The sequence below is a fragment of the Ictidomys tridecemlineatus genome, chromosome 10 (genome assembly GCF_052094955.1).
Source record: "Ictidomys tridecemlineatus isolate mIctTri1 chromosome 10, mIctTri1.hap1, whole genome shotgun sequence".
Taxonomy (NCBI): Eukaryota; Metazoa; Chordata; class Mammalia; order Rodentia; family Sciuridae; genus Ictidomys; species Ictidomys tridecemlineatus.
Genome location: NC_135486.1, coordinates 32,461,836 through 32,477,291, shown reverse-complemented (window position 1 = coordinate 32,477,291; position 15,456 = coordinate 32,461,836). Strand labels below are relative to the sequence as shown.

Sequence of the window (15,456 nt, the reverse complement as noted above, 5' to 3'; positions counted from 1 at the left end):
ATGAAAACCAGGAAGCAGCAGATGAATCCAGACAAAAGAAAATGGGGATCTCAGGGGAACAGAAAAGCTGGGGGTAGTTAAGTAATGGGGGAAGAAGGCCAAAGGGTGGAATATAGTGACCAGCAAGTGGGAACTCTAGAATTGAAGGTGTTAATGGACGGTGGCTTGGGGTGCTGACAGTCTAAGGTGAGGTGTAGTCTGGGCATCAGTACCTGGAACAGAGGATGGGGAGTTTTGGAGTTGAGGAGATCAAGGGCATTGGATGGGTAAGGGGATGTCTCCTATCAGAATCCTTGGACTCAAGCCAGGCATAGTGGTGCACACTCGTAATCCTAGCTCCTGGGGAGGCTGAGGCAGGAGGATCACAAGTTCGAGGCCAGCCTAGGCAACTTAGCAAGACCCCCATCTCAAAATAAAAATTAAAAAGGGCTGGGGAGGAAGCACAGTGATTGAACACCCTTGGGTTCAATCCCAAGTACCAAAACAAAAATAAAAATAAATTAAAATAAAAACCCTTTATAGAGTCCAAAAGAAGGATCTAGAAGCTGATGGTGAAGGGTTAAGTCGTGGGAGGCCAGAAAGTGGGGCTTCAGGAAGACAGACTGTTGCCAGAATGTGGGAGAATGACAGTGTCCAAACGGTGGGGAGCTAGGAGAGCACCCCTCGGTCTCCCCAGCTCTGTGGGGTGCTGTGGTTGAGCAGGAGTTGACATGGGACACTGACTTAGAGTTGAGTGGATTCCAGAAAGCACTGCAAAGAGATGGGGAGTCAGGAGGGCAGGGGAAGAGGGTCAGGCCAGGAGTGAAAGGAGAAATCTTGTGGGTTTTTTTTTTCCTCCAAAGGAAAAAAAAAAACAAAGCTATGAGACAGCTAGGATTCCTCTTTTGAGACCCATTTTAGAGATTGAAAAAACAAGCTAAAGAGGGTCCTGTCCTGGAGTTAGTACCAGATCCCAGAGTCTCATCTGGGTCTCAGCAGGAGGGCACCCAGGAGAGAGCTGGAGAGAGCTTGCTCCTCAGGGTGCAGCGCCCTCGCAGATGGAGCAGAGGGAAGGAGAGGAAGCAGCTCCCGCGTCTTTCCCTGTTTCCCCAGGCGACGCGTACATCCCGCAAAGCCATCGCCTTTGGCAAGCGTTCACACTCCATGAAGCGGAACCCCACCGCGCCGGTCACCAAGGCCGGCTGGCTCTTCAAGCAGGTGAGGCGCCCTGCGCTCTGCCCACCATAGCCACCTCTGACAGCGCCGTGACCCCTCTGTGCCGATGGCAGTCTGTGTATTTTTTTGAAAGTCCCTCTTGCCGTGGTTGGGGGGGACAGGTGTCCACTGACTGGCCTGGCCTCATCCCTGCCTTTCCTTCCGCTCACTCATTCTGGCTCATTTCTTGTCCTTTTTATCTTCCCCCTGACGAGGTGGCACGGAGCCTCAGAATGACAGAGCTGGAATGTCACAGGCAGTAATCTAATGTCCCTTCCCTGCCTCTGTGACCTCCGGGGCGTTGCTGCCACACATTGTATCTGAGCCTGGAGTCCTTGTCAGCTGTGCCATGCCCTGTCCCCTCGGTGCCCAGCCCACAGCCCCTCACATCGGTCTCTCCCCGTGTCCCGCAGGCCAGCTCCGGGGTGAAGCAGTGGAACAAGCGCTGGTTTGTCCTGGTGGACCGTTGCCTCTTCTACTACAAAGGTGAGCCTGCCCCTGGGGTGTGATTGGCAGAGCCTTGGCAGGACAAGTCTCCCCGCTTGAGTGCTTGGCGCCAGAGGGGTGTGACATGGGATGGTGGCTTGTGTCAGCTTACCCATGTTCATTCAATTCAGCAACATTTCTGGGCTTCCTGCTAGGTTTCAGGCAGTGTTCTGGGTCCTGGTTGGTGACCCAGTGGGTGACAAGGTAGTTATATGGATGGTGAAGTCTGGAAGGGGTAGGAGAGAGGAAGAAGATGAAGAGGTTCCTAGTGAGCACCTGTAGGTCACCATGTCCTGGAGGCTTGCGCCTTGGTCTTCTTTGTGTTCCACTGGAATGGACAGTCTAGTCAGTGAGGGCAGGAATTTCTGCCAATTCTGTTCACTCCTGAGTCCACAGCATCTAAACATTGCACTGCACACAGTTGGTATTTAGTGGATAGTGCTTAAATGAGTGGCCCCCAGCTTCTACCCTCTGTCACCCCTGCATTCACCCCTAGCCTGCTCCCTGATCAAAAATAAATAAATAAACAAAATAAAGGAGAGCAAAGCTCTGGTAACTTTGATGCAACCTTCTCTAGGAAGTTATTTAAAAATATTTTCAGAGCCACATCTGTCACCATGGGCACAGAGGGCACGAGGGCTGGCTGATGACAGCCATGGTGGCATCATCAGGCTGCTGTGGTGGCAGGAGGAAGCAGGCCCAGGGGATAAGACAGTGATGTGAGCTCGGAGGAGCTGTTCTCGGTGCTTGCCCAGCTCCTTGCCTCAGGATGGCTGAGCCCTGGTTTCCCAAGGCCTCCTGGGAGCAATCTGATGAATCATTAACCTGGGCAAACAAAGGTTGTACCCAGTGACCCTTTCGCCCCAGGGTGCCACTGTCCCTGCGCACTGAGCTAAAGCCAATTGAACTCTTAAGGAAGAGGGATCAGAGCTGCTGCGGATTCTGGGGCCAGGTGCAGAGAAAGGCCCAAACTTGCAGAAGACTGTGCCCAGGCCTGGCCCCTGGGTGCTGAGCCCTGGAGCAGAGAAGGACTGGCCTGGGAGGAGAGCCAGTGTCTGTGCAGGGGAGGGGCTAATGTCCTGAAAAGGGGTCACAGCCACAGAGGGGTGGTCTCAGGACAGCCCTGGGCTTAGCCTGTTTTCCGTAGCTGGGTCATTCACCGTGCTGCTTCAACTCACGGCAGAAGGTAGAGAGGGGACACGCAGATGATACAAAACAGGAGGGCCGTCTGGCCTCCAAGGCCCCGCTGGGGAGGGGGAGCTCTGTGTGGGAAGAGCACCCCTCCCTCTGTGACCCCACCACCTCTCAGCACCTTTGCATTAGAATCAGATTCCCACGTGAGCTAAAGCTCATCCAAACCAGAGCGGCCCCTAAACGCTGGCCTGCCCTCTGCCAGGCAGGGCCCGTCTCCTCGGCAGGTGGGCAGCCTCAGTTTTCCCAAAGACAGCTTTGGAGTCCAGCCTCAAGTCCTTCCTGCTCCTTCATTTGACCCCTCCCTCTGGCACCAGGCTGTGGGCTAAACAGAATCGCAGACCAAGTATCTTGTGGGTCTGTGGATGTGACAAGAGGGGAGGTAGCGCTCCGGGAGTGGTAGCCCTGCAGAGGTTTCTTCTGGACTCTGACTGAAGGTTTTTCAGAGTCCCCAACCCCAGGAATACACAGCAGACCCAGCAGAGGAGAGGGTCTTGCCATGGCCGCCTAGTTGTCCCCCACCGTCCCACAGAGGGCTCCTGCCCTTTCTGGCCTCCTGCTGACAGCTGGGCGCCCGACTAGCTAATCCATCAGGCTCCTCCAGATCCGGGATGAATTATGTAACAGCCCCATTGTTAGTGATTGTTAGCCTGATCCTGAGAGGACAGGGCCCGGGGCTGCATGCAGGAGCTATAAAGGGGGTCTGCAGCAGGAAAAAGGCAAAAAAGCAGGCTGCTGGGGGCTGGGAGCACCCTGGAGAGAGCTACCCAGAGCTCCGGAGAGCAGGAGGAGAAGTGGTGCACACGACCCTGCTCCGTCCTGTCCCCTGCTATATGCACTGCTACTGGAATTGTCCTGTTCAGAGAGGCAAGATAGATGGGCTAGGGGTCGGCAAGGCCAGCTTTGGCATCAGGCTTCTTGGGTGGAAAGACCAAGCCCACTACTTACTTTTTAAGACAAAAGTACTACTTACTTTTTAGACAAACTCCTTCACCTCTGGGTCTCAGCTTCCTATCAAATGGGGGGGGGGTGATATGGGTACCTCTTTGCGGGGTAGTTTGAAGGGTTCAATCCAGTAAGGCATTTAACTTGGAATGCTCCTAATAATGAGGCGAACACTCCAGAAACATCAGCTCTTCTTTAATAACTGGTTTGGGCATTAGAATGTGAACGCCCCGAGGATGGGCACTACTTTTCTCTTATTCTCTTCTGTAGTCCAGTGTCTGAACCGCGTCCACCAGCCCCTCTGTCTCCCCCACCCCCAGCTCCAGGGAGTGCCTCTTGGAGTGTGTGTGGTGGCCCCCGAGTGTCTGGCAAGTAGTAGGTGGGCATCAGGTGTTCACAGAGCAGGGCCAGCGTGCTCCTGGCTCCCCCTGCCCAGGTGAGCACACACCCCCTTGTGCCTCTGTTTCTCTGGCAGATGAAAAGGAGGAGAGCATCCTGGGCAGCATCCCCCTGTTGAGCTTCCGGGTTGCAGCAGTGCAGCCCTCGGACAACATCAGCCGGAAGCACACCTTTAAGGTCGGTTGGCTTTCCTCTCCCAGGTCTGGGGGAGGGAGGCCTGTTCTTCTAGAGCATATGGAGATAGAGAAGGGTCAAGGGCCTCTCCCTGAGGAATCCAGGTGGTAATGGAGGAAGAAGGGAGCAGGTTACTGGGAGGCCAAGGTGAGGCTGTGCTGGGACACCCCTCTTCTTCACAGGGGTCACGTGGGTAATTCCCCTTAGGTGGACCCATAGGGCTGTGCCTCAGTGGTACCACAGTTTTTACTGGGAGAGAAAGTTATGTCCTGGGCCCTTGGACTTTCTGCTCCTGGGAAATCCCTCTGGACAGAGGCAGAGCTGTGCCTGGTGGAATTCTTGAGATCTTTTCTGGAAAGCCTCCCGCTCCACCTTGGGTCCAGGGAAGGGGATCCCTCCTCCAGCCAAATTCACTGAAATTGCAATCTTTAGAGGAAATGAGGAGTTGAGTTCTGCTCCAATCCAGAACTGCAGACTTCTGTAGACAACAGTTTTGAGAGAACAAGGGCCAGGAAAATGGGACTCGGCTGCCTCTCCGTGTCACTCCCTCAGAACCCCCCAGGGATCCACCCATCAAAGACACTGCTCGCTCACAGCTGGCTCTTCCTAGGCCAGTGTTTTTCCACATTTAAAAATTCATGACCCATTAAAAACTATAAAAATCTCATGCCCTTTTTGTACTTTGTGATAAAAAAAAAACCCTTAGGTTTCTTTTCATTTTCCAAATGTAAAATTATAAGCTAAACTGTGCATTTCCATAGGACAAAGCCCTCTGTCCCCCAGTAGAGAACTGCCATCTCAAACCCTGAAAACCCAAAACTGAGGTGTTAGATGATAGGACCTATGGGTCTCACCAGGCCACTGTCTGAGCTCCTAGGGCCCTGTCTGTCCTGTGGATTTTGGTCACTTGGTGATAGGCTAGAGGTGGGCAGCACGTGTAGGTTCTGCCCTGAGGAACAAGTAGGGACTTATTTGGAACATAATTAGTTTCCAGCCTCCCAGGGTCCTGGGTGCCAGAGGTATGGGCGGAATAAACAATTAATGAAACTGTGACTCTAGAGAGCCGGGTCCTAGCTGGGGAAATAGAAGTAGGCTGTCTAACCAACAATACACAGCCCTGGCTCGCTAGCGCGCTCTCTCTCTCTCTCTCTCTCTCACACACACACACACACACACACACACAAACCCATGCACCATCAGCCAGCCTGCCCACCTGCAGGCATCAGATAACACCCCAGAATGGCTAGCACGAACCCCAACCACAAAGCCCCAAGATCACGCCTGGGCCCACCAGCCCCTTGCCCAGTCCACCTTCCCTAGGAGTGCACTGCCTCTTTAAGACCTGGCTCTGAGGGCTGTGCTTAGTGGCCCACAAAGGGTTCCAATTGTGGCTATTCAGTGGCCCTTCCCCAGGGAAGGGAGGGGAGCCGAGACAGACAGGAGGCTTATCCTGCTGTGGCCACCCAGCCAAACTCTTGGATGGCAAATAATGAGAAGCCAGGAACTGCGCCTGCCCCGGCTGCCACTGAATGCTTTACCTCTTCCTCACCCGGCCCCTCGGAGGGTTTCGCCTGCTGGGACACCTCCCTCACTTCTCTGGCCCCTTTCATAGTCCCAGCCCAGGCCCCTCCCCACTCCCTATCAATAGCCCCATCCTTTCCCAGGCCCTCTGCCTTCCCCTGCCTCCAGCACTTGCTCCTGGGCCTGTGTTTGCTCCCTGTCTCCTGTGGCATGTTTGGTTGCCAATATGACTGTGAGCTCCAGTGCAAGAGCAAGCCCCTGCCTTCCTTGTGACTGGTGCCCTGCACGAGCTGAACTCACAGGCCGCTCACTAGGTGCTTGCACTCCCACCCGCCCCAGGACACACCACCAGTCCTGTGTTCCCTCTCCTCTACAGCCACCCGTGTTCTCCACCCAGAGGGCTCGCTTGGTCCTCAGCTCTCAACTCCTGTGCAGTTTCAAGTCCCAGAGGCCTCCTTCCAGCTCCACAGGCTGTCCGTCGGCCTCTCCTGCCCTCTCTACACTGGGCTGTCTGCTAGAGGGTAGGGGATGCAGAGGAAGGAGTCCCATCCACGCCCCTTGCTAGGCAATGGCTCCTATTAGAAAGAATTCCAGGGCTGAGCCTGGCACGGTGGCTCACACCTATAATGCCAGTGGCTCAGGAAGCTGGGGCAGGAGGATCACAAGTTCAAAGCCAACCTCAAATACTTAGCGAGGACCTCAGCAACTTAGCAAGACCCTGTCTCTAAAAAAAACAAAACAAAACAGGGATGGAGATGTGACTCAGTGGTTAAGCACCCTGGGTCGAATCCCTGGTTACCCCCTTCAATAAAGAGTTCCCATGTTAGGGAGAGGTAGAGGGGGGTGGGACCAGCTACAGTCAAGAAAGCCTGGGGAAGCTTGGTCCAAAAGGTATCACACGAGTTGGGCTTGATGCTGCTGCTCAGCAGAGCCCAGAGGCTCAGTCAGTGGTTCCTTTCTCCTCCCCTAAACCCCAGCAACCCAGGAAGGAGCATCCAAAGAGTCAGGCTGCCAGGAGGCTCACCTCTGAGATTCAGTCACAATTGGACACCCCCCCCCCAATTAAGTAAGATAGACTGCTCCCTGCTTTTTGGAGAGATTGAGGGTCACCCAGCAAGTATATTAAGGTCCCTGAAAGTTCTAGTCCTGTGGCCCCTCTCTTTGTGGCCTTGAGTTTCACCAGGCAGACCCTTCCCCATGAGGTTGACCTGAGCAGGACAGCAGCTGGTCTGCCTTGGCAGGGCTGGTGAGGTGCAGAGCGGGGTCAGCCCCAGGGTTCCTGGCTCCCCATTCCAAACCCAGCCTGATTCCCAGAGTGCACACTCTCCACGCCCTGCCCCTTGGTGACCTGAAGCGGACACTGCTGGGTGCTGTCCTTCCCAGTAGTGACACTGAGTAAAAAGGGACAGTCTGACTCTGCCCCCCCCCCCCGCCCCCGCCCTGCTCCTCACCGTCTCTTGCCTCCTCGTCTGTCTCTCCCTCTGGTGTTGGTTGACCTGCTCTCTGCTTCTCCTTCTGATGCCTGAGGACCCCTTCTCGACAGGAGCTCTCTTCTGGGTTCCCGCCCACTGTGCCTGCTCACAGCCACCAACTAGGTAGTGTGCTCCTTCTGTATGCCAGAGCCTGCCCTTGCATGCCTGTGGATAGGGGCCTGGCTGTCTCCCCTTGAGGAAGAGGCAGGGCGAGCTTCTCCCTAGGAAGCTGGGGCTGAAATTAGCATGTGCTCAGGGGCCCACCTCCCCCAGCTCTTGGGTAATTGCCTTTCAACTCCCCCAGCCCTTGGGTAATTGGAGGGCAGTGGGTGTGGTGATCATCCCTCCTGCTGACAAATCACCTCAGGTGGGACAGGTAGGCTTACCTGCCTACGGGGCTGCCTGGTAGCACTTGGAGACCTGGCCCAGGCAGATACTGGTTGCCAGCTGGAGCACGTGGGCCAGCCATGGGCCAGCGTCCTCACCTGTCTCCTGAGCTGTACCTGGGGGAGGAGCCGCAGGCCCAGGAATAGCTGACTGACTGTCTCTCCTGGGGGTGTTGGTGTCCTCTCCCTACAGGTGACTGTGTGCTGGGTGGATGAGGCCGGGGCCAGTTCCACGCACTGCCTCTCCCCACAGGCCGAGCATGCTGGCGTCCGCACCTACTTCTTCAGTGCCGAGAGCCCCGAGGAGCAGGAGGCCTGGATCCAGGCCATGGGGGAGGCTGCCCGGGTACAGATCCCTCCAGCCCAGAAGTCGGCGTCCCAACCTGTGCGCCACAGGTGAGTGCCAGGGTACCTGGCGTGGGAGTGAGGAAGGGGGAGAAGCAGCAGAAAAGACGTGCCTGGCCCTGTGCCCGGCCCTGTGCCGCTGTGGAGCCCAGCACACCGGTTGGGCCCCCGGAGGATGTGTGAGCCATCTCCTGGTGTCCATGCAGATCTGGCTAAATGATTACAGAACCCCAAATCCTTCCCTGGTCCCACTTCTCTTCTCTCTAAGCTGGGGAAAGCCACATTGAAGCCAGGTTCCATCATGACCTGCCCAGAAGCCAAAGGTGAGGGTATTTGCTTCTTTTTCTTGGCTGTGGATTAAACACGCAGCCTTTGGAGGAAGACAGATCACAGCTCGGCCGCCTGGTCACAGCGTGACCTTGGTGTAAGTGTCTTGACCTCTGAGAATTTGAGTTTCCTCCCCTGAAAACTAGCAGTTATAATCCCCCCACCTGGGGTGGTTGTGAAGACGACATGGTGTATGTAAAATGCTTGACATGTAGCAGACGCTCAGCAGATGGCTGCTCTCAGCTGCCGTCATCACCCGCGGTCTTGGTGCCTGTCTCTTCTGTAACTGGGTGTGGAGCCTTGAGTTAGGTGTTAATAGGGATCCAGAGAAGGGGGCTCACAGTGTTGACTCCAAGTCTAGTCGTGTGTCTTAGAAATGTTTACCCAGCGACGTTTCAGCAAGGCGGCTTGACTCTGCCAGCCTTGGAGGAAATTCTTGCACGTTTCCATCTCTGTCTTTCCAGAAGTTCATTTATTCATTTCACAAATATTTACTGTGAACATAAATGTGATAGGCCCTATGCCAGGTGTGCTAGGAGCACCCGGGAGGAAAGTCTGCCATGTTCCTGCCCTGGTGGAGCCTACCTTCTCATGGGAAGTCAGTCCTGGGAGGAGCGTGATTTGGAGAAGGGAACGAGCAAGTCTGCATGCCCATGAACTTAGGCAGCAGCTCTTATCTCTGCCATGTTTTATCTCATAGCAGTCCTCTGAGGAGAGAGGGGGTTATGCTCGTCCTGCCAGTGGGGAGCCCAAGACTCATGGAAGTCAAGTAGCTTTCTGGAGAGGAGAGAGTGGACCTGTAGCAAGCCTCTGTGGCCAAGGTCACAGTTACTGCTGTGAAACTTCAGTATCGGGCCCATGAAGTTTGAGGGGCTGGATCAGGGACAGGTGACAGAGGAGACCAAGACTGTTGGGTTGGTCTTGGCCATAGCTGAAGGCTGGGCTCAACACAGGCAGCAGATGGGAGTGGACAGTGACCTGGGCAGAGGGCAGGACCAGCCTGGCATGCTTTGGCAGGAATTGTTATACATTGCCTAATAGTTGCCCGGGCTGGAGCAAGAAGATGAGGCCTGGGGTTTAGGAAGCAGATCGGAGGTCACTGCACTGGCTCCCTTGCTGCCTTCCTGCCTGTTCCTCTCCACACCTTTTCTCCCCCCCAGTCATGACTGGAGTCTCTTACTGCATCATCTCCCTTGGCCTCCTGCAGCCACGAGAAGCCAGACTCAGAGAACATCCCTCCCAGCAAACACCACCAGCAGCCAGCCCACAACAGCCTGCCCAGGCCCGAGCCTGAGGCCAAGACTCGAGGGGAGGGCGACGGCCGAGGCTGTGAGAAGCCAGAGCGGAGGCCCGAGAGGCCCGAAGTCAAGAAAGAGTCTCTGGTGAAAGCCAATGGCCTCCCAGCTGGACCTGAGCCGGCCTCAGAGCCCGGCAGCCCTTACCCCGAGGGCCCGAGGGTGCCAGGGGGTGGGGAGCAGCCTGCCCAGCCCAATGGCTGGCAGTACAGCTCCCCCAGCCGGCCAGGGAGCACAGCTTTCCCACCTCAGGACGGGGAGAGTGGGGGGCACCGGCGGAGCTTTCCTCCACGCACCAACCCTGACAAAATCGCCCAGCGCAAGAGCTCCATGAATCAGCTTCAGCAGTGGGTGAACCTGCGCCGGGGTGTGCAGCCCCCCGAAGACCTTCGGAGGTGAGGCTCTGCAGGGCCGGGGCGGGCTGGCGAGGTGGTACGTGGTGGTATGGCTGGGTAGACACCCGCTTCTGGAAGCCAGGCTAACCTGGGATGCTAAGACCAGGGTCTGCTTCCCAGCTCAACCACCTCCTCTCCTGTGCCACCGGGATTGCCATCCCTCGTTCCTGCTTTCTCTGTCAGCTTCCTGCAGGAAGAAGGACAGAGCACCCCAGGGCTGCTTCACATGGTACTGGGTGGCCCAAGAGTCAGGGAGGCCCAGGCAGGGGACTTGAAGTGTTCTGGTCAGACACCCGTCCCTGCTGTGGATCCTACATCTTCAACCCCAGTGCAACCCCAGTCTAGCCACCAAACCAACTCACTGACTCAAATAGCTGTGTTTGAAAGTTCATTATAGGAAGTTTACTTTTTTGAAAGAAAAAAAAAAAAAGATGCCAATGATCCTAAGACCATCCTCAGTGACCAAAGACGGGCTTTCAGATATTTGGGAACATCAATTGGAACTCAGTGTTCGTCAAAGCAAGTGAGCTGGCTAACTTCTTCCCTGGGGATAGGGACAACTCCAGGGACTGCAGGTGGTGGCCTCCGAGGGCTTCTGGGCCCCTGAGAAACGCGCCCTCTAGCTGTGAGCTGCAGCTCACTGCTGGTGGTCCTGCACCTGGTCCGCCCACTCCCAGGAACCTGCTGGCTCTGTGTGGATGGGATCTAACAGGAAGCTGCCCTTTCCTCCCGGCTCTGCTCCCTCCTTCAGTGCCTGGTACCACCCGGGTTCTCTTCTCCCGCCTCCCTTGGGAAGGATCGGATAAATTGGTTCGCACAGACGGGGATGGCGAAGAAGGGGCATTTCATTTTAAAGAGACGTAAAAACAGAAGCTCTGAAGGCTGCAGTCTGCAGCCCCCACGAGCTGGTTGAGAAAGCGCTTTCCCTTGCCTCAGGAGTAAATCCCAGTGTCTGCCTCAGCACTGACCTCTTCTTTGTGTCCATAAGGCCAGGGCACCTCTCCATGGGCACCTTTCACCTGTCCAGGCAGCTGCTCGGGGCTGGAGGACACAGACGTGGGGCTGGAAGTGAATGGGGCGGAGACCTGCCTATTTTGTCTGCTTTCCTTACAGTGTCCTCTGTGTCCTAGTCCCTCTAGGTTCTACCCTGTGTCTCGCCGAGTCCCTGAATATTATGGCCCCTACTCGTCCCAGTACCCAGACGATTACCAGTACTACCCGCCCGGGGTGCGGCCCGACAGCATCTGCTCCATGCCCGCCTACGATCGGATCAGCCCACCCTGGGCCCTGGAGGACAAGCGCCATTCCTTCCGCAATGGGGGTGGACCACCCGCCTACCAGCTGCGCGAATGGAAGGAGCCGGCTGGCTATGGCAGACAGGATGGCACCGTCTGGGTCCCCAGCCCTTCTCGACAGCCAGTCTATTACGACGAGCTGGATGCCACCTCCGGCTCCCTGCGCCGACTGTCCTTGCAACCCCGTTCCCACTCCGTGCCCCGCTCGCCCAGCCAGGGCTCCTACAGCCGCGCCCGCATTTATTCCCCTGTCCGCTCGCCCAGTGCCCGCTTTGAGCGGCTGCCACCTCGCAGCGAGGACATCTATGCCGACCCTGCCGCCTATGTGATGAGACGATCCATCAGCTCCCCCAAGGTGAGCCCCGGCCTGCCCCTCTCTCCTCTGTCCTAAGACCATCTTCTGAGAAGAGCTAGACGGTGGACCCCTGGGCTGTGTCACAGGACCAGGCACCGGCCTGGGGAGATGCTGGCCTATGGTTCTGTCCCTAGGAGTGCCGCCTTGGGGGATTGCTTTGCTCCCTAAATGGAAACAGTACTCTCTATGCCGGTCGGTCCCCAGGTTGTCCCAGGAATCGTTCTGTGTAAGAGGGCAGAGTGCGTCTTTTCTACTCTTGAGGACTTGGACAGATCATCGCCAGGGGAGCTGTTGTCCTTTTTAGTTTGATGCAGACGTCCCTAACCTTGAATTTCAGTTGGTGGGGAAGTCCATGTCCAACCAGACTCTCTCACCTCTACAATCCCCTTTCTCTTCCAGTATGATTACCTGGGAGACAGGCGGCCAGTCCCTGCAGGACTGTTCCCCTACAACTACCCACCATCCCCCACGGTCCACGATAAGATGGTACGTCCTCTTCTCCCCTCCACTCCACCTCTGGACTCCCCTGCCTCCACCCAAGGTGGAGTCAAACTGGGGCAGGCGCCAGGGGTGCTGTGTGCCTAGTGCCTGGCCTATGTGTTTTTAGCGCCTCTGGATGCCTCCTCCCTCTTGGCTAGGACTCTAGCTCCAACAGGGTTTAGTGCCAGTTACCCTTTCTCTGTGACACAGGGCAGAGGAGTAGGACAAGATCAGAGAGCACGTACTATCCGGATCCCCTAGAGCCCAGCGCAGCCCTCTTCTCCAGCATGCAGAGGAGGCCAGGGCAGGGGGCTCGTATTATGAGCTGGGACAGAAGGTCAGGCTAGGCCTCCTAGCAACAGGCAAGAGCATCTAGACTTTTTCTCCCTACATGTATTTGCTTCAAGTTTGCTTTTTGCCTGAAATGCCACCTATGGGAAAGAGTCAAAAGGTGACAGAGGAAGAAAAAAAAAATGTTCCATATTGTGCCTACTTCCTTTTCTCTCCTTTTTTCTACTTGCATAGAAAAATGTGTTCCTTTGAGAATTTCTGCCTCCACCTGGAGGACTAGATGCAGTTGATCTACTTGGGCGGGTTGGGGAGAACCCCAGGGTCCAATAGGCATGACCTCCTGTACCAGGAGGCCGGGTGGTGGAGCTTGGCCGTTCTTACTCCACTATGCAAACTCTAGAGCCTTGACCCACCGCAGGCATCCCCCTCCAGAAACAACCAGTTTTTCCAGAAAACCCAGAAGCTGTTGCTAAGAAGTGCTGATTAGGTGGCTTTAGTGGTGCTTCACTGTCCCAGGGAAGGCAAGACAGACCCAGGAGAGATGGTGGAGCCTGGGCCAGGAGCGTGTCCCTCCTGTGCCCGCCTGCAACCTCAGCTCCTCCCCAGAACTCCTCCAGGGCCAAGAGAGAGAGGATTTCCCTTGTCCTTGCCCAGCTAACTCTTAACAGCTTTGCTTCTTTTTTTATCGTTTTCTTTCGTGTGTTCCTGTTTGTTTGTGTTGCTGACTGGCCCTTTGGCCTCGGGCTCCGGGTAGGATGAACTTTTAGACCTTCAGTTGCAAAGAAACCTAGAATATTTGGACCAGCAGGTAGGCAGAGCTGGTGCCCCTCACCATTCCACTGTCCTCTTGTCCTGTCTCCCCGCTCCTCCCCCCTCCTCACCCTCCTGCCATTTGACAACCTTTGTTGGTGCAACCAGGACACAACAAAGTGGCTTATATTTTAGTTTATTCCTTCACACCCCTCCTCCTCAAAGCCCCGTAGGACACCTGGGGGTTTCTGGTGGAAAGAAGCATAATAATAAATGGGCACATGAATAATTAATGCCACCTCATATTTCTCCAATCAGCCCAGATGGAACTGCCTCCCAGGAGGCAGGTTGGGAATTTGCATTTCTGCTGGAGAGAAGAGGGAGTCACAGAGATAGGATGCGGCTCTGGGTTTGAGCCTGAGATGCTAATAATTTAAACCGAGGCCTATAGACCTGCCTTAGAATAACTTAGAAAATCATATCCATTCAGTACATCTGCAATTTTTTTCGGCATTGCTCTTTTGCATACACAGCCCACGGTTGTGAGAATTCAGGCTGTAGACACTGAGGCAATATAATCAACTCAGTTTGACAAGTGAGCAAGCTGAACAGCTAATAAGTGTCCCCACGAGACCCAGGCAGTTGACTGCCTGGGCTCCCAGCTCCTGGCTCTCACCCTTGGCTGCATTGCCCATTGAGGCCAAGAGGGCTGATGTTCCCTCAGGGCAAGTAGACTCCAGGTGAACACGCTGGCATTTCTGTGAGCACATCCTCTATGTTCAGATCTGTGCTACCCACCACGGGAACTGCACACCATTGTCCTGTGGAGGCAACCTGGGGTGGAATGATAACAGGGATAATAATGATGGCAGCAGTCACCATAATGGAAGGCCTCCTCCGTGTCTTACTGTTCTAAGCAAAATAGATCCCAACCCATTTACTCTTTATGATAATCCTACAAGATGAGTACTGTTATTTATCCCCATTTTGCAGGCAGGGCGATGAGGCACAGAGAGGTTAAATAATGTGCCAAAGACACACATCAGAGCTTGAATATGGCTCTGAGGTTTTAACCCAGTTTATAGCTGAGGGTAACATCTAACTTAAAAAAAAAAAAAAGCTAGAGACATATCTCATCAGAAGAATTTTAAGCTCTTCGAGTTGCAGAAAGAACAATAAACTTGAAATCAGAGCTGTATGTTCTTCTAGTCACAAGCCCTGTCACCCACCATCTCACAGGGCCTCCACGTCATGATGTGGTGATCTTCTATCCTAGAAGAGCTTTTCACTGGGAAGCACTGATAGCCATAATTTGGTCAGCAGGACCTGATCCTGGCCCCCAAGGACCTTGAGTTCTTGTTCGATAAGCGGTATGCAGTGCTTGCACCGTGAGCATTCCTGTCCATGTGGGAACTGGTCTCACGTTGTCCCTAAGAGCAGGGCTGGGAAGCATGGAATCCTCCCAGTGGAAAGTGTCCGTCTGGTTGGCTCCCTAGCCCATCCACAGGCCTGGCTGTCCACACACTCAGTGCAGGATCAGGGTCTTCTTCTGGAGGCTTTAGCCCTTGAAAAGAGGGTCTGGACTATTGGGCTATAAATAACCTTCGAAGAGGACCCCTTCCTGGATGGAGGGTAATATTCCCGAGAGGCATCTTGTGGGATAAGGAGAGTCCACATGTAACCAAATGCTAGTCCACTAGTCCCAGGTCTGCCATTTACAAGCCTTTTTCTTTAAACCTTAGAAATGTCACTTAGTCTCTCTGGGTTCTTAGTCTCTTAATCATTAAATGCTGCTATTATTTCATGTTCTACCAAAATGCAGCACTAACTCTGCATTGGGCACAGGGTCTGTTGCTTTCTCATAAAATCTCTCCAACATTGTACACAGAGTTAGCCCACGGGATCCTCCTAGAGGAGAGGCCCTCGTGAGCTCAAAGATTCCCAAAGCCACAGCACCAGGGGGAGCAGGCCAGCAGGAGGACCTCTGCTTCTTGCCACCAATGCTTTAGACCCACTTTTGGGGAAGGACTGAGGTCAGTGAGTGTCCAGGAAGAGCCTTGGCCTCCCTTGGCCTCTGAGCCTGACACATTGGTAGATCCACTGTGTGCACACCTCTGGGTCTTCAGGAAGAGAGGGATAGACTAGAGTTTGGATC

General features: G+C 54.8%; 1 protein-coding gene across 20 annotated transcripts in view; it reads left to right on the top strand.

The window, feature by feature from the left end:
- Plekha6 (pleckstrin homology domain containing A6) overlaps positions 1-15,456 on the top strand; it is a 142,909-nt gene that overhangs the window by 101,671 nt on the left and 25,782 nt on the right. For 11 of the 20 annotated variants that reach the window (XM_078022645.1, XM_021729831.3, XM_078022640.1 and 8 more), the window contains 8 exons: positions 1,093-1,197; positions 1,608-1,680; positions 4,292-4,392; positions 7,962-8,164; positions 9,648-10,130; positions 11,261-11,780; positions 12,180-12,266; positions 13,306-13,359. In XM_078022645.1, the coding sequence (XP_077878771.1) occupies positions 1,093-1,197; positions 1,608-1,680; positions 4,292-4,392; positions 7,962-8,164; positions 9,648-10,130; positions 11,261-11,780; positions 12,180-12,266; positions 13,306-13,359 (1,626 nt within the window). Of the gene's footprint in view, positions 1-1,092; positions 1,198-1,607; positions 1,681-4,291; positions 4,393-7,486; positions 7,506-7,961; positions 8,165-9,647; positions 10,131-11,260; positions 11,781-12,179; positions 12,267-13,305; positions 13,360-15,456 lie in introns of those variants that run through there. The other 9 variants (XM_078022650.1, XM_078022646.1, XM_078022641.1 and 6 more) reach the window with 5 other exon arrangements.